Genomic DNA, 22,347 nt, shown 5'->3' with positions numbered 1-22,347 from the left:
AACAAATGATAGGAGTACACCTGCTCGAAATGCTGGAATTCCATTACGAAACAGATTCGCTCTGCTCCAAAATGTGATCAAGGAGGATCACGACAACAATCAGAGGTATGTCAACGATTTTCGTTCTAAGACATCACAGAAAAGACATGCCACAGGGCCAAGGACCCTGATATTATGCTCTGTAAAGGGGATTAAACATTTCTTTAACAAGAAAAACACAGAGGTGTTGATTTATAACCCTTCGAACTTTGGCCTGGTGTCTGAAATATCAGACAACCTTCTGAGGATCTTGAAAGAACGCCCGACCTTGGAAAAACTCATAATACAAGCTGAAGCCCTGGGCGACGTCACCCGGATAAGAAAATCAGAAGTATTGAAAGAGGATTACATTCGTTTGTTGAACCTAGTTCATGGCCTTAATGTCAAGGTTTTTCTTAGCGGGCCTCACACGCCCGTTAACTGTGGAGATAAAATTTTTCCAGAATTCTGATGCTAAACAAATGGCTGGAAAAAACATGCAAACAAACAACTGTAACCTTCATAGACAACTTTAACATCTGCTGGGAAAGAAGACATCTGTTTAGCAGCAATGGCTTCTCTCTAAATAGGTCAGGTGCAAAACGGCTGATTTCAAACATCTTCTATTCTGTGAACCATACGCCATCAGGTTTGTCCCAAAACAAAGTACATCCAGTGCCAAAACAAATGATAAGCCCAGTGCAGCCCGAACAAGCCAAAATAAAGATGGCCAGAAAGATGACACAGAAAGAGGCTTCGTCAGAGCTACAGGAGGATCCATTCCAGGACAAAGAGAGGACCAAGAACCTCCATCGTCACGAACACCAGTCCAGACTACACCCGCCTCGCCTTCCTCTCCACAAAGCTCAGAGGTTCCTTTTCTGGAATTTTCTCCCAACATGAACAAAGTATTTAAGATTGGCCTACAGATGACATCCTCTCCAAATAGCCACAGCTCTGTGACTAAACCAGCATCTTCCAAAGGCCGCAGAGCCCCAGATCCTCCTCTATGTATCACGGAACATGCAAGTCCTCAAGACCTTCAGATTACTTCGCTGTGATACATAGCGGGCCCTAGCTGCATGTTTATCAGACATGACAGTTTCCAGAATCAGCTTGGGTCTTTTGCCGGGGATTATGGAATATCTGTGATGATACGTGGCAGAAAAAAGAAAAACAAAAGGATAGACAGGAACAAATACTTTAAAATCATAAAATGTCAGATGCAACCTGCCACAGAGACATCATCAACCACCAAATCATATAAACTAGGTTTATTAAACATTAGATCTCTGTCAGGAAAATCCCTATTAATTAATGACTTTATTATTGACAACAATCTTGATGTTATGTTTTTAACAGAAACATGGTTACATGAATCTAATGAAGAAGTTATACTGATGGAGTACACATCCAAACTACAATTTCCTTTGTGAGAGCAGACAGCAAAGGAAAGGTGGAGGAGTAGCAACATTGTTTAATGATTCACTAAAGTGTAAAAAGGTGTTTTTGGGAAAATTTGACTCTTTTGAACATTTGACTCTCAAGGTAAAGAGCCCGGTACGAACTATGTTTCTAAATGTGTACAGGCCTCCTAAGTCCACATCAAATTTTTTTAAGGATTTTAGTGACCTCTTGTCTGTGATATGTGTTGATTATGACTGTTTAATTATTGTGGGAGACTTCAACTTTCACATCGACAACCCTGAAGACAGAAGTGCAAAAGAGCTGTGTGACACACTTAGAAACTTTGGTTTAACTCAGAATGTTAAACAGCCAACACACTGTTTGGCTGTTTAACATTCTGGTTTAACTCAGAATGTTAAACAGCCAACACACAAGCAGGGACATATTTTAGACTTGATCATCACTAAAGGTCTAAACATTTCACAGGTCAATGTAACTGATGTTGCCTTATCCGATCACTTCTCTGTTACTGTCAGGGTTTTGTTTACCGATGAACTCAGGACGCACACACGGAACTAAAAGTTTCAGTCTTTATTGAAAGAAGTATGCTGGGTGATGAGTGATGAAGACCGGAGGTTCAGGACTGCAGAAAGTCAGGGATGTAGATGATGGCAGGAGCTGACGGCCCGGAGACAGAGAGTCCACACTTGCTAGGTGCTGCTCGGCTAGCAGGCCTCAAAGCACTCAGGTTAGCAGTTCATTGGAGACATCAGGGCACAGAGCTGAGCTTCACCAGGGCGGCTAGTCAGGTTAGCAGAACTTGAGAGACACCAGGGCACAGAGCTGAGCTTCACCAGGGCGGCTAGTCAGGTTAGCAGAACTTGAGAGACACCAGGGCACAGAGCAGAGCCTTTCCAGGATGGCTAGTCCAGTTAGCAGTTCCCTGGAGACACCAGGACACAGAGCAGAACCTCTCCAGGAACAAACAGTCTTTAGAGTGACTGACAGGACTAACCTTAACAGGAGCAAAACAAAGCTTCCAAGGCAAAACGGGGACTGGCATGGAGAGGTGTGGAATGATGACGGCCCAGTGCTGAACTGAAGGCAGAGGCAGGTTTAAATAGAACACTTCACAGGTGGAAACAGGGTCTGGCTAATTGACTGGTAAATGATAACAGGTGTGACTGACTGCTGAGGAGGTGAAGTGAAAAATGACAGAAAATAACTGATGACTGAAAACTAACAATAAATAAAGTCAAACCTAACCCAAAAGAGATGAAAAAATGAATATAACAGAAAAACAAAGCCAAACCAAAACTCAACCATGACAGTTACCTTTGAATGTATCATTTCCAGTGACTCATTTAGCCAAAGGGACATCGTAAGAAAACGTACCTTTAAGGACAATGCCACAGAAACTTTTATTCAAGCTTACTCTGCTACCTCAACCTTGGGCTGCAACTCAGTAGATGAGCTAGTAGATAACTTTCAGTCTAAAGTCTCAGACATCATTAACTGCATTACTCCAGTCAAAGTGAAGGTTTTTTTCGGGAAGAAAAAATCTCCTTGGAGAAATGCTCCAGCAGTTAGAAGTGAAAAAAGGGAATGTCGGAAAGCTGAACGCAGGTGGAGAAAGAACAGACTCCAGGTTCACTATGACATCTATAAAGAGAGACTTTACAGATATAACTTACAACTGAAAAATGCAAGAGAATCTTTCTTCTCAGAGATCATCAAGAAAAACATTAATAATCTTGTGTCTTATTTGCCACAGTCGACAGGTTAACAAATCCGCCTGTGTCAGTGGCTTCTGAACTCCACTCCACCAGGGCCTGCCACGAATTTGCTAACTTCTTTACTGAAAAAATCCAAAAGATTAGAGGATCTGTTTGTACATCCATACTAAGTTCAGTACCAAAGTTGTCTCCTACCAGAATTGATTTTGACCAAATGTCCCAATTCAGCCAAATAGACTCCAAAAGCTTAGAGCAGATCATTCAGCAGTTAAGTTCCTCCACAAGCTGCCTTGATGTTCTCCCCACTGCTTTCTTTAAAAAAGTTTTACCTGTCATAGCATCTGATTTGACTCAGATAATAAACGCATCCCTTCTGTCAGCTGTTTTCCCCCAGTCCCCAGCAATTATCAAACCACTGCTGAAAAAGAATAAAGAAAAAGAATTTAGACAAACTTCTACTCCAGAACTACAGGCCCATCTCAAACCTCCCCTTTATCAGTAAGATCATTGAAAAAGCTGTATTTCAGCAATTAAACACCTTCTTAACTACGACCAGCCGCTTTGATGTTTTCCAGTCAGGTTTCCGTGCTCACCACAGTACAAAGACCGCCCTTATCAAGGTGTTTAATGACATCCATATAAATACAGACTGTGGAAGAACCGCCGTGCTGGTTCTATTGGATCTCAGTGCAGCATTTGATACTGTCGATCACTCCATTCTGTTAGAATGCCTGGAGAACTGGGTCGGCCTCTCTGGTACTGCTCTCAACTGGTTTAAATCCTACTTAAAGGACAGGGAATTTTTTGTATCAGTAGGTAACTTTACATCAGAGATGACAAAAATCACATGTGGGGTTCCTCAAGGGTCCATCCTGGGTCCCCTCCTATTCAATATCTACATGCTCCCTTTAGCCCAGATCATAAAAAACAACAACATCAGCTACCATAACTATGCAGATGACACACAGCTCTACATCACCATGTCACCAGGTGACTATGAACCCATTCAAGCACTGAGTAAATGCCTAGAAGAAATCAATACGTGGATGTGCCGAAATTTTCTTCAGCTGAATAAAAACAAAACTGAAGTAATAATATTTGGACCAATAGAGGAAAGATCAAAAGTTAGCACACAGCTTCAGTCGCTTCAGCTAAAAACCACTAATCAGGCCCGAAATCTGGGAGTAGTGATGGACTCAGACCTGAACCTCCAAAAGCATCTAAAGACAGTTACGAGGTCGGCTTTCTATCACCTGAGGAACATTTCCAGGATTAAAGGACTGATGTATCAGCAGGATCTGGAAAAACTAATCCATGCGTTTATTTTTATTCGAATTGATTACTGCAACGGTGTTTTCACAGGTCTTCCTAAAAAGTGGATCAGACAGCTGCAGCTGATCCAGAACGCTGCTGCCCGCGTCCTCACTAAGACTAAGAAAGTAGAGCACATATCCCCAGTTCTAAAGTCCTTACACTGGCTCCCTGTATCTCAGAGAATAGACTTTAAAATACTTCTGTTAGTCTATAAATCCCTGAATGGCTTAGCACCTAAATACATCACAGACTTGTTATCAGTGTATCAACCCTCCAGACCATTAAGGTCTTCTGGCTCCAGCCTACTCTGCATACCTAGAACCAGAACCAAACATGGAGAAGCAGCATTAAGTTCCTATGCTCCGCTTATCTGGAACAAACTTCCAGAAAACTGTAAAAGTGCGGAAAGCATGAGTTCTTTTAAAACAAGATTAAAAACACATCTGTTTAAAATTGCCTTTGACTGTTCTAGTTAAACAGTTTTCCTGTTTTTAATGTTCTTTTTTGTTACTACATTCTGTCCCTACTTGCTTTTATTCTATTTTCGATCTACATTTTAATATTTTGCTATATCTTAATCATGTAAAGCACTTTGTATTGTCTTGTACTGAATTGTGCTATATAAATAAATTTGCCTTTGCCTTACCTTAGCAGACTTTGATTTAAGATGGATTATCGGCATTTAGATTTATCTGAAATGTCCCAGATGGATTTAAGAGTCACCAGCAGCAGAATGAATAATACTGAGGTTTTAATGCTTCTGATCAAGATGATCTCTGATTAAAGTCTGATATGGAGTGAAAGTGAACGTCTGAGAGGAATCCTCATGCAGGTTGGCTGTAATTCACCACTTCACAATCTGTGTCTCCAGTTTCACCGTCTCCAAAATGAGCATACGCCTGGGTCAGAGCTGGCATGAGGACCACACATTTTCCCCTCAAGTTCATTTTTAGAGATCCTAACTTCTGTCGGAAAGTGGCGTACACACATTTCAGGTCTATTTAGTGTCAGCAAGCTTTCTAAATGACAGCCCTACTGACTTCAGCTCTTCAGCTCTGTCAGCTCCACCAGCAGCTCCATCAATACAAACTCAGCTTCTGCAGCCAAATTATTCAAGTTTCACAGAAAACAAACAAGTCAGTAGAAATTGTGGAGGAAATATGAACAAATTGATATTAATGCAGATAAATGAACTATTTTAATTATTCCACAGCCATACAAACATGATGTCATGGAGAATATTTTATGTAAACTGACTTTAGGACCTGAAGCTCCCAGAAGCAGAACCTGCTACTGTGACATGTTGTGTCTGAGTGTTTTAGTCAGTAAAATCCTTGCAGAGCTTCTAAAAGTGCTGAAACATCAATCAGGGATTATAGATTTGTTCCTGTCAGACAGATTCCAGGAGCTGAAATTCACTTTTCTAAACTGGCTTGAATCCCCTCTGAGCCGCTTCACATGAGGGGCATTTCTACACACTGGGGGTCCCAATGCTGTCCGCTTCTGACCTGAGATCAGCGCTCAGACTCAGTTACACAGAGAGACAACATTAAAAACTGGCTCCAAGTCCAGGAACAAACTCAGCAAAGATTTATTACAATAGAAGATCTGAACTTTGTTTTTCAGCTAAATTAGATCCACTTATTCAATTATTTTTAATTCAATCTGAAAAACTCACACAGAAAGAAAAGGCAATTATAAGAATTTTATTGATACAATATTTTAAGAGTTTGGCGCTCAGACCTCGGCAGGAAAAATTCACGCTGAATTATACTTCAATATGCATAAGCAGGCGTATGAGAATAGGGATATTTCCCCCCGGGTCTGAAACTGGTGGTGGAGTGGAGATAAACAAAGTTTGTTCAGTCCATATGATGATCTGTTTGAGCTTGATGTCCAACTTGATAAACACAGGTTTGCATGAACGACTGTGGAGAGGAAAAACTCCCCTTTGAGGAAGAAACCTCTGGCAGAACCAGGCTCAACATGGCGGTCTTCTGCCGGACCGTTTTAAGGAGTGACTGGGAAATCCGTAAGAGTCTGGGATGAATTACACTCTGTAGGGACGAGGTTGAAGCAGCACCATAGGAAAGCCAGGCGGAGCTTGGTACGATGGTGGAGAAGCGGATGGAGGTGGGTTGAATCCAGTCATCAGAGTCCAAACCAGACGCGGCACGCCACCGCTTGCTCGCTGAGCAGAAGGCCGAGACAAGGATGTGGAGTTCTTTTAAGATGAACCCAGGATGCTGATTGGCTTCGAGGAGGAGCAGTTCAAAGCTGATTGGCTTGCGTCGGAGGCGGATGAGTCTCTGATTGATGGAGGTAGGCAATAGAGTTTCTTCAGTCTGAATTTTCGCTTAAGCTGCATTTCAATCTGAAAAACTCACACAGAAAGAAAAGGCAATTAGAATAATTTTATTGATACACTATTTTAACAGTTTGGCGCTCAGACCTCGGCAGGAAAAATTCACGCTGAATTATACTTCAATATGCATAAGCAGGCGTTTGAGAATAGGGATATTTCGCCCCAAAAATTGCCGAGGTCGAGGCCAGTGCATCAAACAGGCCGGTTGCCGCGAAGGCCTACCAAAGTTGAGTGAGATGTATGGGGAGATGAGGTGAGGTGTATGTTGAGGTGAATGAATAGAGATGGTCAGTCTCAGGATGATACTTGGAACTGAAAGGCTTGCAAAGGGGAATGTCTAAATCGAAATACTTGGACCTCGGCAGGAAACATAAATCAGGAAACATGATTTATACTTTAACGTAGATAAACAGATGTATGAGAATAGGGATGTTCCCCCCCAAAAATGCTGAGGTCCAGGCCAGAGCGTCAGCAAGTTCAGAAGGCAGAGAGAAGGATGAGCAATGAAGGAGAAAATATGTGAAAGCTTAGCAAAGAGGGCCATTGCCGCAAAGGCTTTCCAAAATTTAACCAAGATGAATGGAAAGATGAGGTGAGGTGGATGGAGAGGTGAAGGGTGAGGTGAATGGTCAGTTTCGGGCTGATGCACGTGATGAATGAACAATCATAGCAGGGAGTATGGTGGGAAGCATCCAGGGGACATGGGAGGGAACACAGGGAGCATAGAAGGGAACATGGCAGAGAACACAGGGAACACACAGGGAGCATGGCAGAGAACGCAGGGAGCATGGCAGAGAACGCAGGCAATATGGCAAAGAACGCAGGGAATATGGCAGAGAACGCAGGGAACACACAGGGAACATGGCAGAGAACGCAGGGAATATGGCAGAGAACGCAGGGAACACACAGGGAATATGGCAGAGAACGCAGGGAACACACAGGGAACATGGCAGGGCAGGCCGCATGCAGACCAGTCCAAGCGGATGCCAAATTGCACCAGAGTTGCAGCGGTTTAATAACAATTGTTATCAATTGCTGAATTTAAAGTGCACTTCATACTCCAACCAGTAGGTGGCAGCAATGCCACCACAAGCCTGGTGGCTACCGGCAACACCAGAAGAAGAAGCAAACGAAAACAAACAGTAAAATGAAATACGTTCGCCTGAATAGAGGACGAACATGGGTGAATACATATTACCTGAGCTGGCTCCAAACACATTAGCGAGTGAATGAGAGAGTAGATCCGGCTGAAAAGTTGCGGCCGGGACGAGCGGCAAGGTGGTGCAGCAAAGCCGATGAATACCAGAGAAGGTCCCGGATGAGTCGGCGGATCCGCAAACCAAGAGCCAGCCCTACCAGGTCAATTTGAGAAAGACCCCGGCGCGCTATGAAGCGAAGCTGACCGGAACTTAGGCAGAGTTGGGACGCGTCTGCGTCGCTTGCGAGTTCATTGCGCCAGGAATCGGAGCTGACGAAAACAGAGGTCGGAAAGGAAAATGTGCAGCTAGACAGTATTCTCATGGCAGGAGCATTTCAGGATAAGTTATTATCTCTTGAATCCAGTCATCAGAGTCCAAACCAGACGCGGCACGCCACCGCTTGCTCGCTGAGCAGAAGGCCGAGACAAGGATGTGGAGTTCTTTTAAGATGAACCCAGGATGCTGATTGGCTTCGAGGAGGAGCAGTTCAAAACTGATTGGCTTGCGTCGGAGGCGGATGAGTCTCTGATTGATAGAGGTAGGCAATAGAGTTTCTTCAGTCTGAATTTTCGCTTAAGCTGCATAATTATCCTGTAGAAAATGTAGAAAAACTGACCTGATGAAGGTTTAAAGAGATTAAATGTGATGAATTGCTTAGATAAAACCCTTTATAAGCCGGACACGGAGGTGATGCTTAAAGGATTTATTAAGGGGATGATGGGTCATAAGGGAAAAACAATCCACAAAGGTACAGAGCAGACATCCAGGTAAAAAACAAAGCTAAGGCAGACTCAAAAAACAGGTCAGATCATAACGGGCAACAGACAGGTAAATTAACAGAAAAAACTGAGGCTGGAAGGCTCTTAGCATGAGCTTGCAAGTAGAGTTCAGAAGAGACGTTCTGGCACTGGAGACTGATCAGAACGGAGTATAAATGGAGGTGAGAACAGGTGAAAACACTGAAGGCTAAATGCAGGCGGGGTGGAGACTAAACAGGTGTGCTGAGTAGAGATTAGATCAGCTCCAGTGCAAGAAACGTTACGTTAAAAACCTTAAAATAAATGAAACATCATTATTTTATTTATTCTCTCTTCCTCTTCCTCAGTTCTGGATAAAAGCTGAAACTCTAAACTGAATTTCAGCTCATTGTTTCATGTTTTTTGTTGATTATTGAATAAATCCTGACAGGAAGTTAGAAAAAGAAAGAAACTTTAACTGGAGCAAAGCAGTGAAGAAGAAATTAGACTTTACCTTGAAGATCCTCAGTGTGGATCAGTAGAATATCAGCCAGATGTCTGCAGTTTAGTGTCAACACAACTTTCACATAATAAATATCAGAACTAAAACATGGAGTCTGACCTCAGTGTCTGTAGTTTGCAGAGGGGAGTCTGGAGGAAACCACAGAGCTTCTTCACTCCAGAATCTTTCAGGTCGTTCCTTCTCAGGTCCAGTTCTGTCAGATGGGACGGGTTGGACTTTAGCGCCGATACCAGATAATCACAGCTGATCTCTGACAAACTGCAGCCTATGAAGCTGAATAAAGAATAAAAGATGTGAGCTGAAGCCACCAGGATGAAGGTTCTAACATTCCAACAGAACCAGTTAAAGAACTCTCATTAATATCAATGACAACAAGCTGCTTCAATAAAGACCTGCTGACTTCAGCTCTTCAACAATCAACAATATCAGAACTTTCAATAGTTAAAACTTGTTTAGTAATTTTTACAGTTCTGGCTCTCATTTAGAAAACTTTGTGTGGAATCTGTACTAAAAGTGAACCCAAGAAAAAGAAAATGGAGTATGGCAAAAATATTCAGATAAAAAAAAACATGCTCAGGCACAGCAGCAGCCATTTTCCTTTCTAGATCCCAGCTGTAGCGATACATTTGGTACCAGGTTCTGGCTCAGGTTCTGCCCTCTCCACGCCCAGATTCAAGCAGAAACGGTCGATGCAAAGCACCTCATGAATGTTAATGTGTAGAAAATGTGTCAGCTGATAATTTTTTCCTCATGGTGACATGAAAGCCACGGAGAAAAAGCAAAGAAATGTTGGGAAAATTTCCCAGAGAGAAGTTTATTAAATGTGGAAATCAGAGGTAAAAGCTCAGATGTTGTCGACATTAAAACAAGTTGTTAAGAAGCTGTTAAAATAAGTTGTTAGAAAGTAAACTACGCTGTGCTCTTTGTTGAAATTCCCCTGTGGCTGTGGGTTCAGATCCACAATCAGAGGAGAGAGGTTCCCCCACCATTATTACTCTCCCCCCCTAAAAAGGTGAGCACTGCCTGGGTGTGAGCAGAAAGCCTCCTTCAATGCATGCTGGGAGTCAGAAGCAGGATATTGGCCAGTCCTCATTATTGGCCAGGAAATCTTTTATCCCTGAAAGCGCGTTTCCTCAATTCTCCATCTGCACGGTCTTCCAGCAGTGCCAATGCATCCAGCCAGCAGCATTACGCACGAGTGTGTTTGACTGTTTGCAGCAGTTAAAGTGATTGCTGCTCACCTCGTCACAATAATCTGTGGAACACGTCACCCTGGTGATCATTGGAGAGAAGAATGTGAAGGTAAAAAACCCAGAGAAGATGTTAGCAGACTTTGATTTAAGATTTAAGATGGCTTATGAGCATTTAGATTTATCTGAAATGTCCCAGATAGATTTAAGAGTCACCAGCAGCAGAATGAATAATACTGAGGTTTTAATGCTTCTGATCAAGATGATCTATGATTAAAGTCTGATATGGAGTAAAAGTGAACGTCTGAGAGGAATCCTCATGCAGGTTGCGTCTCCAGTTTCCCCGTCTCCAAAATGAGCCTACGCCTGGGTCAGAGCTGGCATGAGGACCACACATTTCCCCTCAAGTTCATTTTTAGAGATCCTAACGTCCGGTGGAAAGTGGCGTACGCACATTTCAGCTCCATTTAGTGTCAGCAAGCTTTCTAAATGACAGCCCTGCTGACTTCAGGTCTTCAGCTCTGTCAGCTCCACCAGCAGCTCCATCAATACAAACTCAGCTTCTGCAGCCAAATTATTCAAGTTTCACAGAAAACAAACAAGTCAGCAGCAATTGTGGAGGAAATATGAACAAATGGAGATTAATGCAGATAAATGAACTATTTTAATTATTCCGCAGCCATACAAACATGATGTCATGGAGAATATTTCATATAAACTGACTTTAGGAGCTGAAGCTCCCAGAAGCAGAACCTGGTACTGTGACATGTTGTGTCTGAGTGTTTTAGTCAGTAAAATCCTTGCAGAGATTCTAAAAGTGCTGAAGCATCAATCAGGGATTATAGATTTGTTCCTGTCACACAGATTCCAGGAGCTGAAATTGACTTTTCTAAACTGGCTTGAATCCCCTCTGAGCCGCTTCACACGAGGGGCATTGATACATACTGGGGGTCCCAATGCTGTCCGCTTCTGACCTGAGATCAGGGCTCAGACTCAGTTACACAGAGAGACAACATTAAAAACTAAAAACTGGCTCCAACTCCAGGAACAAACTCAGGAGATATTTATTAGAATAGAAGATCTGAACTTTGGTTTTCAGCTGAATTATATCCACTTATTCAATTATTTTAACATCATTCTGTAGAAAATGGAGAAAAACTGACCTGATGAAGGTTTAAAGAGATTAAAAACCTTCAAATAAATTAAACACCAGTATTTTATTTCTTCTCTCTTCCTCTTCCTCAGTTCTGGATAAAAGCTGCAACTGTAAACTGAAATTCAGCTAATTGCTTCATGTTTTCTGCTGATTATTGAATAAATCCTGGCAGGAAGTTAGAAAAAGAAAGAAACTTTAACTGGAGCAAAGCAGAGAAGAAGAAAGCAGACTTTACCATGAAGATCCTCAGTGTGGATCAGTAGAATATCAGCCAGATGTCTGCAGTTTAGTGTCAACACAACTTTCACATCACAGATATCAGAACTAAAACATGGAGTCTGACCTCAGTGTCTGTAGTTTGCAGAGGGGAGTCTGGAGGAAACCACAGAGCTCCTTCACTCCACAATCTTTCACGTTGTTCTGACTCAGGTCCAGTTCTGTCAGATGGGACGGGTTGGACTTCAGCGCCGCTACCAGATGATCACAGCTGATCTCTGACAAACTGCAGTTCCTCAATCTGAATAAAGAATCAAAGATGTGAGCTGAAGCCACCAGGATGCAGGTTAAAACTGAAACATGAACAAATAAATGATAAAATGTAGAAAATTAATGTCCCTGAACGTAAAAGTCCCAAACACATGATGAACTGATGTCTGATATGTGATCCAGTAGAACTAATTTAAAGAGTTAAACCGAGCAGAACCACAACATGATATTACGACGTGTGAAGGTCCAGATCAAGGTGTGGTTCTCAGCAGTGGTGGCTGGTGATGAAGATGTTCTGGAGTTAGGGTTGGGGGGGCACTAGAGCTTGGAGATTACAATAAACTCTACTTGAACATAAATCCATCCATGATCACTTGCTGCTGCTGGATATTTAAGTCTGATGGCTCTGGCGTCTGTTTAAAATGCTGCTGTCTTCTAGTCTGGCTCAGGGTTCTGCTAGAACAGTGGTTCTCAGAGCCAGAATGTTCTAAACATGGATCATTTAACAGAGTTTCAGCTCACATTGTTCTGGATTCATCTTCAAGCTAAAGCAGCAGCCTGCATGGAGGCTTTTCTCTAAGGAAACATGGCGTCTGTTTAAAGTTCTGCTCCTTCAGTCCCTGATCACTGAACATTGGTCCCATGTTCTGCTGCTGTGCTCACATGTTCTCCATCATACTGACTCAGTTGTTCTCAGTGGGTCTCTGTGTGTCTGGTGGCTCATTGTAAGAACTAAAACCTACCATGAGGAGACTTTCTCCACCTGCGGCCCTCAGCTGTGGATCAGCCTTCCTGAAGACCTGAGGGCAGCTCAGAGCTTTGGACTAAATAAGAATCATCTGCATTTTTCAGCAAATCTTTGGAAACCAATGAAATGTGTCCTCTGCATTTAACCCGTCCCTCAGGGAGCAGTGGGCTGCCACTGTGTGGCGCCCCAGAGCATTCTGGCTCTAAGGGTCTTGCTCAGGGACCCAGGGCAGAAGACTGTGGGATTTGAACCAGCAAACTTGCAGTGTAAATGTAGACTACAGATCTATGCATGGTATTAGGTTTTAGCACTAAACACTGAACACTGGAATAATGAGGCACAGACTAAATCACCATTTGACACAAGTTATAAAGTGTTAACAATACCCCCCTTTATTTAGGAAAATAAAAAGGTGAATAAAATAAATGTACTTTAGGACCATTAAATAAAGACAAGTAACAAGCACTTATCTGCATACAACACCAAAATAAAAACCCTCAGGGTGTCAATCTGAGATCCCAGTTCAATAATATTTGCTTAAATGCTTATTAATTAAAGCTAAAGCTGGTAAAACCCAAGCTAAGCCTACGTTGCAGGCCTGTTTCTATGCTTGTTAACATGGAGACCAAACTCAGAGGTCGCTTCACTCAAAGAGCAAATAATAAACTAAAAAGGAACCTTGGTCCAGATGAATAATAATGCTAACAGAAACTCTCTGCTCCGGCTCTCTGTGCAGCGTGGAGGAAATTTGTTTGGCAGTAGGGAGGTGATTGGACATACGTCCATCAAGTGTGCGGCCCGCATGAATGGGGCTGTGGTATTGTTTGTGGAAAAGGTGGAGCAGGTTCAACAGTTGGTCGAGGCCAGGATTTCTGTTGGTGGGTTATTTTTTCAAGTGTCACCACTCACATTGCCAGCAACCAAAATCATGCTGTCCAATGTGCCACCTTTTATCACGAATGAGTTTTTGGTCAGGGAGTTGTCCAGACATGGGAAGGTTGTGTCCCCGGGTAAAAGAATGCTTTCTGGATGTAAGTCACCACTGTTAAGCATTTTGTCTCCCATAGGAGGCAACTTTACATGATCCTCAATAGAGAAATGAGGAATTTAATGTAAGGTTCAATGTAAAAATTGATGATTTTGAATATGCCTTGTTTGCCACCTCATCAAATTTAAAATGTTTTGGATGTGGACAAGAGGGGCATATTATTAGAATGTGCCCAAACAAGGCTGGACCAGCCCCGCCTCTGCCAGCGGAGCAAGGCGCTGCTGATGGTCAGCCGGAAACTGGGAGCGAGGTGGCAGGAGCCCCAGCTGCTGATGGAGAAGAACCTGCCGGATTCTGCCACTGCTGAAAGTGTCACAGAGGGCTGTCCCCCCATTGCTGGAAAAGTGTTGGGTGTTGTTGGAGGGAAGATGTTGATTGAGGGGTGTGTGTGTGAAGACCAATGAGGGTTATATGGTGTGTGGTATTGGGAAGGATCTGTCCACGGTTAGTGGTGGGGGTGGAGGAGGAGGAAGGTGAGCAGGGAGGAAAGGTGAGCGATCAAGAGCAGTTGGCGTATGGAGATCTGGACAAGGAACAGGAGGCACGAGAGGAGGATAGAGGGGCGAAGGCTGAGACTGGAGAAGCTTCATTGGGAGCTCAGGCAGAGGTAAGGGTGGAGGAGAAGGAGGAGGTGATGGAGAAGGAAGCTTCAGCCATAATGAAGAGGAGGAGCAAAAGGAAAAACGTTGTGGCTGTTGAGCAGCCTAGTAAACAGACCGGCAAGATGGCTGTTGAAAGAAAAGAACAGTTGGAAAGCAGTGACAGCGAGGGCGGTTTTTCCGACTCCAGTGAGATATCACTTTCACAGGTTAGCAGTAATGAATCGCGATATCCTGTTGAGTCTTTTTTGTCTTTCATTGAGCAAACTAAAGGGCTGAGGGGACTCAAGGTGGAGGCATATTTTCCAAACTTGAAACTCTTTTATTCCTCGGCCAGATATTACGTCGGGAAAAAGGAAGAATCAGGCTTCACTGATCAAGAGATTTTCAGACTGAAAAAGATAATGGTTAAAGTGAGAAAGCAACTTTAACTTAATGGCATGCACTAACATTATATTATTATTATTATTATATTGTATAGCCTTTGAGTGTGTTGCCTTCATTTTTTTACCCACAATGGACACTTTTAAAATAGCATCCCTCAATCTCAATGGGGCTAGAGAGGCTTTAAAACGTCAAATGGGCTACCAGACACTTAACCATACAAAAATGTGTGTGTTGTATGTACAGGAAGCTCACAGTGATAATTCAAATGAGGCGGAATGGAAAAAGGAATGGAAGGGGGAAGTCATTTTAAGCCATGGCACCTCCCAGAGTGCAGGAGTGGGCTTCCTCTTTTCCAGAGCTTTTAATCCTCATTCAATTGAAATACAACACATTGTTAAGGGTCGATGTCTTTTAGTCCGAGCTGGATTTGAACGATTTAATTTGTTTTTTATTAATATTTATGCTCCATGTGCCAGTGCAGAGAAGACACATTTGTAATCATGCAGAGCCACATGATCAGCTGACGCAGCTCAGCGCACTCTGCAGCAGCTGGTCTCATCACATGGCCTGGTGGACGTATGGAGGAGGATGCACACAGGCTCCAGGCAGTACACGTGGTCCCACATGAAAGAAAACCACATTTCACTAGCTCGTCTTGCCCAGTTTTACTGTTTTAAACACCATTTTAACATGTTTAAAACTTGCCAGATTTTACCAGTAGGTTTTATGGATCATTCCCTGGTTTTAGGTAGTGTTTTTATTAGAAACATTTTACCTAAGAGTGCTTACTGGCATTTTAACTCAGTTTTAACTTATGACCAAGGTTTTAAGGAGATTCTGAGTTATTTTTGGACTGGTTTTAGACAACGGAAAAGTGATTTTATCTGTCTGCAACAGTGGTGGGACTATGGCAAAGTTCAGATAAAACTGCTGTGTCAGCAGCACACTTTTAATGTTACTCGTGACCTCATCGGATCTATAAAGGATCTGGAGATGAACATTGTGAAATTAGAGCGATTGTGTGACTCCACTGGAAACAGGGAGCATTTTGAAGCTCTCAAATCTAAGTAATGGATACGTCGTCCAGCTTTTTTTAAAACTTGGATTTAATTAGCCTTTTTGAGAAATCTCAATAATAAAGAATAACCCTCTGAGTTGGTGTCCTTTTCTAAAAGATATTTTATGTTTAACTATAATTTACTGTTTTGTAATTTATTTATCAATTCATTCCTCTCAGTAACATATTTACTGCAAAATAATATAACATGCTCCACTGTTTCTTCTTCAAAACAAAAATCACACTTTCCTGTTGCATGGTTCCTCATTTTAAATAACCTGCTATTTAACCCTGTATGACCAAAGCGTAGTCTTGACATTACTGTTTCCTCCTTTCTATTCCTTGATGTTTTCCTCATTAATCCTACTTTTCTTTGAATATTATAAAACCATCTTCCGGTTCTTTCTTCTTCCCATTGTTTCTGCCACCTTGCTCTAATACTTTTCTTAAGTACTGATTTTATTTCACCTTTACTAAATGGCATTATTATATCAATTAAACTGTGTTTACTTGTTCTTTTTGCATATTTATCTGCCATCTCATTCCCTTTTATTCCTATATGAGAAGGAATCCATATAAAAGAAACTATTAATCCCATTGCTTGAATTTTGAATAATGATTGCTGAATTTCTACCAATAAATCCGGTCTGCTGTCTGAATGATTGTGTTTAAATGAATATAATGTTGACTTAGAATCTGAGCAAACTAAACTTCTTAATGGTCTAAATTCTTCAATCCATTATAATGCCAACATGATACCAAACATTAATCCTGTTTAAACTGAAATGTCATTGCTGATTCTTTTACCTGACTTAAACTCAAATTCTGGGACTACAAATGAAACACCATTCCTATTTGAATCTTTGGAAGCATCTGTATAAATTTTTACATATGCATAATATTCTTTATCTACATATTGCTCAACCATATTTGAATCTGAAATATCCTGTTTTTTTCCGCTCATACAAAAAAGTTAAATCTGTATCAATTTCAGGCAACATAGATGGATGAAGTAATCTAATAACTGTTTTACTGCCATTTATGTGAGATAATTCAATAATTGTCTTTTATAGTAGAATCTGCTATAAAGTGGCATTAACCTGGCCTCTGGTAATAAAGTAAAAAATCTTGGTGTTATTTTTGACCAAGACATGTCATTTAAATCCCATATTAAACAGGTTTCCAGAGTTTCCTTTTTTCACCTCCGGAATATCGCCAAAATTAGAAACATTCTGTCCAGGAGTGATGCTGAAAAACTGGTCCATGCATTTGTTACTTCAAGGCTGGACTATTGTAATTCTTTACTATCAGGAATTCCACAAAATGCAGTTCAAAGCCTTCAGCTGATCCAAAATGCTGCAGCAAGAGTTCTGATGAAAATCAACAAGAGGGATCATATTTCTCCAATTTTAGCTTCCCTTCATTGGCTTCCTGTTAAATCAAGAATAGAATTTAAAATTCTTCTTCTAACGTATAAAGCCCTTCATAATCAAACTCCATCATATATCAGAGCTCTGATTACCCCGTATGTTCCTAACAGAGCACTTCGCTCTCAGACCGCAGGTCTGCTGGTGGTTCCTAGAGTCTCTAACAGTAGAATGGGAGGCAGATCCTTTAGCTATCAGGCTCCTCTCCTGTGGAACCAGGAGTCCGTGAGGCAGACACCCTGTCTACTTTTAAGACTAGGCTTAAAACTTTTCTTTTTGACAAAAATTATAACTAGTGACTCATGTTACTCTCAGCTACCTTTATAGTTTTACTGCTATAGGCTTAGGTTACTGGAGTATATCAGGATCTAATTTTCTCACTATATTGAGTTCTACTGTTCTTCATTTATGCATTATGTGTTGTCATTTCTGCTTTAACTTTCTGTTCTCTCTCTTTTCTCTTCATAGTAGGTACACCTGGTCTGGCGTTCTGTTAACTGTGACATCATCCAGAGAAGACGGCTCACCCGCTACTACCATCTAATGTAGAACAGATTACTAGATCAATGTGTGCTTCTGTGCTTTTTTGTTTCTCTTGTTGTGTCTCTGTTCTGTCTTCTGTAACCCCAGTCGGTCGAGGCAGATGACCGTTCATACTGAGCCCGGTTCTGCCGGAGGTTTTTTTCCCCGTTAATGGGTGGTTTTTCTTCCCACTGTCGCTTCATGCTTGCTCAGTATGAGGGATTGCAGCAAAGCCATGTACAATGCAGACGACTCTCCATGTGGCTCTACGGTTCCCCAGGAGTGAATGCTGCTTGTCGGGACTTTGATGCAATCAACTGGTTTCCTTATATAGGACATTTTTGACCAATCTGTATAATCTGACCCAATCTGTATAATATGATTGAACTTGACTTTGTAAAGTGCCTTGAGATGACATGTTTCATGATTTGGCGCTATATAAATAAAATTGAATTGAATTGAATTGAATAGAATCTGCTATGCATCCAAAAAAAATTATTTCTTCTTCCCTTTTCCCAACTTGGTTTTAAAATTTCCTGACATGGATGAGTTTCACAATGATTCTTTAACTGAAACTGTCATGGTTTTCAGGTGACGAGCCCACATGCAGATACGATCGGGAGGCAAAGCACAGTTTTAAGATGTTTATTTTGGAAACAGGCAGATCTACGGACGGAACTACAGACGATTCGGCAGGGTCAGAACGTCACGGCTGGAGAGTCTGCAAGAGAGAGGGAGTAAGTGACTCTGAAAGGAGAACCAGGAGAACTGCTAGAAGTTGCGCTGCTTACCACTGGGCTGGGCGGACCTAACCGGGAAGAAGTAGCGTCGAGGAAACTCTATGATTCTACTCTGCTGATGATAGGTGGCTAGTGGCTGAGGACGGCAGATGTAACTGGCGAGGGATCCTGAGCGAGCTTCGTCGGCAATGGTGACAGATGGATTGACCAGAGTGAACGCAGAACCAGCAGAATCCGGGAGTGGGGATCTCAGGCCTCGCTGGGTAACATCCAGGAAGTATGAGGGGAGCGCCAGAGCAAAATTTGAGCAGACGGATTCTGCCGGTCTGTTTCTTCGGACTAGACGTCAAGACAGGTGAGTGCTTCCAAGCACCAATAATCTGAGACAAAAACAGGGAGAACCAAAATTAGTCAAAGTCAAAAGAGCAAAAAAACTCACAAGCTGGTTTCCGAGAGTTGGGACAGAGGCCACGTCGTACCACGACTGGTTAAGGCTCTGGCGTCTTCCATCTGTCAGCGCTCTGCTTAAGAAGCCAGAGGAAGCCGCCTGCAACGAGCTGCAGGTGTGGGCCACGCCTCCTCAGCCAACTAGACACACCTGAGGAGTAGAGTTAGAGCAGAGCAGCACAGAGAACCCTGACACTAACCCCCCCCCCCCCCCCCCCCCCCCCCCCCCCTCAACGGCCGCCTCCTGGCGGCCCAGACGAAGAGGTGCTGGGTTGAGTAGCCCAAAAATCTAAAATCAAATCCTTATTCGGGATGGTTGCTACAGAAACCCACGAGCGCTCCTCAGAGCTGCAACCCTCCCAGTCGACGAGGTATTGGTGGCCCCTACCTCGCCGACGGGCATCCACAACCCTGAGAATGCGGGGGTTCTGACTGTCCTGGGAGGGTGTAGGGGGTCTGGAACGAGGGCACAAGTTGCTGTCCAAAACGGGCTTGATCTGGGAAACATGGAAGGTAGGGTGTACTCGAGAGTGAGGGGGCAAACGTAGACGGACGGTGGTCGGGTTAATAATTGTCTCTATCTCATAGGGACCAGTGAACCGGGGAGCAAGCTTCTTAGCGGACGGGTTGGACAAAACGTCTCTGGAAGATAACCAAACCTTCTGACCGGGGCGATAATGGGGAGCTGATCTGCGGTGCTGGTCGGCGAACCTCTTGCTCCGCTCTGCGGTGCGAGTGAGTGCTGTAATAGTAGTTCTCCAGATGTCCTGGCAGCGAGCAATGTAGTCGTTGACGGGGGTCAAGGGAATCCTGAGTTCATCTGTGGGTAGGAGTGGAGGTTGATATCCTAAAGCAACTTCAAATGGTGAACGTCCAGTGGCTGAGGTGATGTGTGAGTTAAGGGCATACTCCACCCAGGGCAAAAACTTGTTCCAGTCAGAAGGTGAAGATGACGTGAGGCAGCGGAGGGTCGTCTCTATTTGTTGATTCATGCGTTCAGTTTGGCCATTGGTCTAAGGATGGTATCCGCCGGAGGTGAGTGTGTAACGGGCACCCAGAGCAGAGCAAAAGTGCCGCCAGACCTGGGAGATAAACTGAGGACCCCGGTCAGAGAGGATGTCAACTGGGATTCCGTGAAGTCTGAAAACATGTTTGATGAGGAGCTGGGCTGTCTGGAGGGCATTGGGTAATTTACGGATGGGAATAAGATGACATGATTTTGAAAACCGATCAACTACTGTCAAAATAGTTGACATACCTTGGGACAAAGGGAGACCTGTAACGAAGTCAATAGCAATGTGGGACCATGGACGTTTGGGGATGGGGAGAGGATTTAACAAACCGGAAGGTGGCTGGGTAAAGGACTTATTCTGGGCGCAGACAGGACAGGCTAGAACATACTCTCTAACATCCTTGGTCCATGATGGCCACCAGAAGCGCCGGGACACCTGAGACTGGGTTCTAAAAATACCCGGATGGGCGGAAAACTTAGCATCATGACTCCAGCGTAGAACCTCAGGACGAACAGACTGGGGAACGTACTTAAGTCCAGGTGGACCTGTACCTGGGTCCGGATCTAATAGTTGGGCCTGTCTGATCCTGTCCTCCAGATCCCAATGCAGGGCTCCAACAGTACAAGTAAGGGGAAGAATCGGTTCCGGCTCCCTTTCCTGTTCAAAAGTGGCAAAGTGACGAGAAAGTGCATCGGGTTTGACATTTCTGGAGCCAGGTCTGTAGGTGATGGTGAGGTTAAATCGAGAGAAAAACAAAGACCAGCGGGCTTGTCTGGAGTTGAGTCGACGGGCTGACTGCAGGTAGGAGAGGTTCTTGTGATCTGTCCATATTATGATGGGCTGCTCAGATCCCTCTAGCCAGTGCCGCCACTCTTCCAAAGCTAGTTTAATGGCTAGTAGCTCGCGATCACCTACGTCATAGTTCTGCTCAGCCGGGGACAAACGACGGGAGAAAAACGCACAAGGATGTAATTTACTGTCAACCTCAGACTGTTGGGACAAAACCGCTCCCACCCCAGTATTAGAGGCATCGATCTCTAGAATAAACTGTTTGGCTGGATCGGGGTGAACAAGTATGGGAGCCTGGGAAAAACGAGATTTGAGTCTATTAAAGGCCTCCTCAGCCTCAGGACTCCACATGTATGGGACCTTGGAGGAGGTGAGAGCATGTAATGGAGAGGCTACCTGACTATAGTTCCTGATAAAGCGCCTATAGAAGTTTGCGAAACCTAGAAAGCGTTGGAGCTGTTTGCGCGACTCAGGAACGGGCCATTCCACTACTGCCTTTATTTTCTCCGGGTCTGACTTCACTTGTCCGCCTTCTAAAACAAGACCAAGAAAAGAAATAGAAGTCTGGTGAAAATCACACTTTTCGGCTTTAACGAATAAGCGATTCTCTAATAGTCGCTGGAGAACAAGACAAACATGTTGTTTGTGTTGTTCTAGATCACGAGAGTAAATCAGGATGTCGTCCAGATAGACGAAAACAAAAACATTCAAAAAGTCCCGAAGGACATCATTCACCAGTGCCTGAAAAACTGCCGGAGCATTGCACAAACCAAAAGGCATGACTAAGTACTCGAAGTGACCTAACGGGGTCTTAAAGGCCGTCTTCCACTCATCCCCCTGTCTCACCCGAACCAAATGATAAGCGTTGCGCAGATCAAGCTTAGTAAAAATCTTGCCATTCTGGACTGGCTCGAGAGCTGAAGATAATAGAGGAAGCGGGTACTTATTCTTAACGGTTATTTGGTTGAGCTCTCGATAATCGATACAGGGTCGAAGGGTCCCGTCCTTCTTGCCGACAAAAAAGAAGCTGGCGCCTAATGGGGAGGATGAAGGACGAATTAACCGGGTAGCTAGAGACTCCCCTATATACTTCTCGAGCGCTTGACGTTCTGACCTAGAAATGTTGTAAAGCCGACTCACCGGTACTGGAGCCCCAGGCAATAAGTCAATGGCGCAATCGTAAGGGCGATGTGGAGGAAGTGAACAAGCCTGAGTCTTACTGAATACCTTCCGTAAATCGTGGTATTCCTCCGGAACGCGAGAGAGGTCAATAACGTCTCCGGATTCTGTCATGGTGGTAGGGGAAACAGATACGGGGCGAGCGGACTGTAAACAACGGGAATGACAAGCTGGGGACCATGATTCCAGTCGGGACTCAGCCCAGTTAAACTGTGGGCTGTGGACAGTTAACCAGGCTAAACCCAAAACCACGGGTGAAC

At 43.5% G+C, this 22,347-nt stretch overlaps 1 protein-coding gene across 1 annotated transcript in view; it reads right to left on the bottom strand.

The window, feature by feature from the left end:
* LOC118559841 (NACHT, LRR and PYD domains-containing protein 12-like) overlaps positions 1–22,347 on the bottom strand; it is an 84,468-nt gene that overhangs the window by 5,556 nt on the left and 56,565 nt on the right. Inside the window, exons 8-9 of the mRNA XM_036130361.1 lie at positions 11,989–12,162; positions 9,399–9,572 (exon numbers count right to left, since the gene is read on the bottom strand). Of these exons, the coding sequence (XP_035986254.1) occupies positions 9,399–9,572; positions 11,989–12,162 (348 nt within the window). The remainder of the gene's footprint in view (positions 1–9,398; positions 9,573–11,988; positions 12,163–22,347) is intronic.

The sequence above is a fragment of the Fundulus heteroclitus genome, unplaced genomic scaffold, assembly GCF_011125445.2.
Source record: "Fundulus heteroclitus isolate FHET01 unplaced genomic scaffold, MU-UCD_Fhet_4.1 scaffold_349, whole genome shotgun sequence".
NCBI lineage: Eukaryota > Metazoa > Chordata > Actinopteri > Cyprinodontiformes > Fundulidae > Fundulus > Fundulus heteroclitus.
The sequence above is the reverse complement of the archived record's forward strand: the minus strand, read 5'-3'. Positions and strand labels throughout refer to the sequence as shown.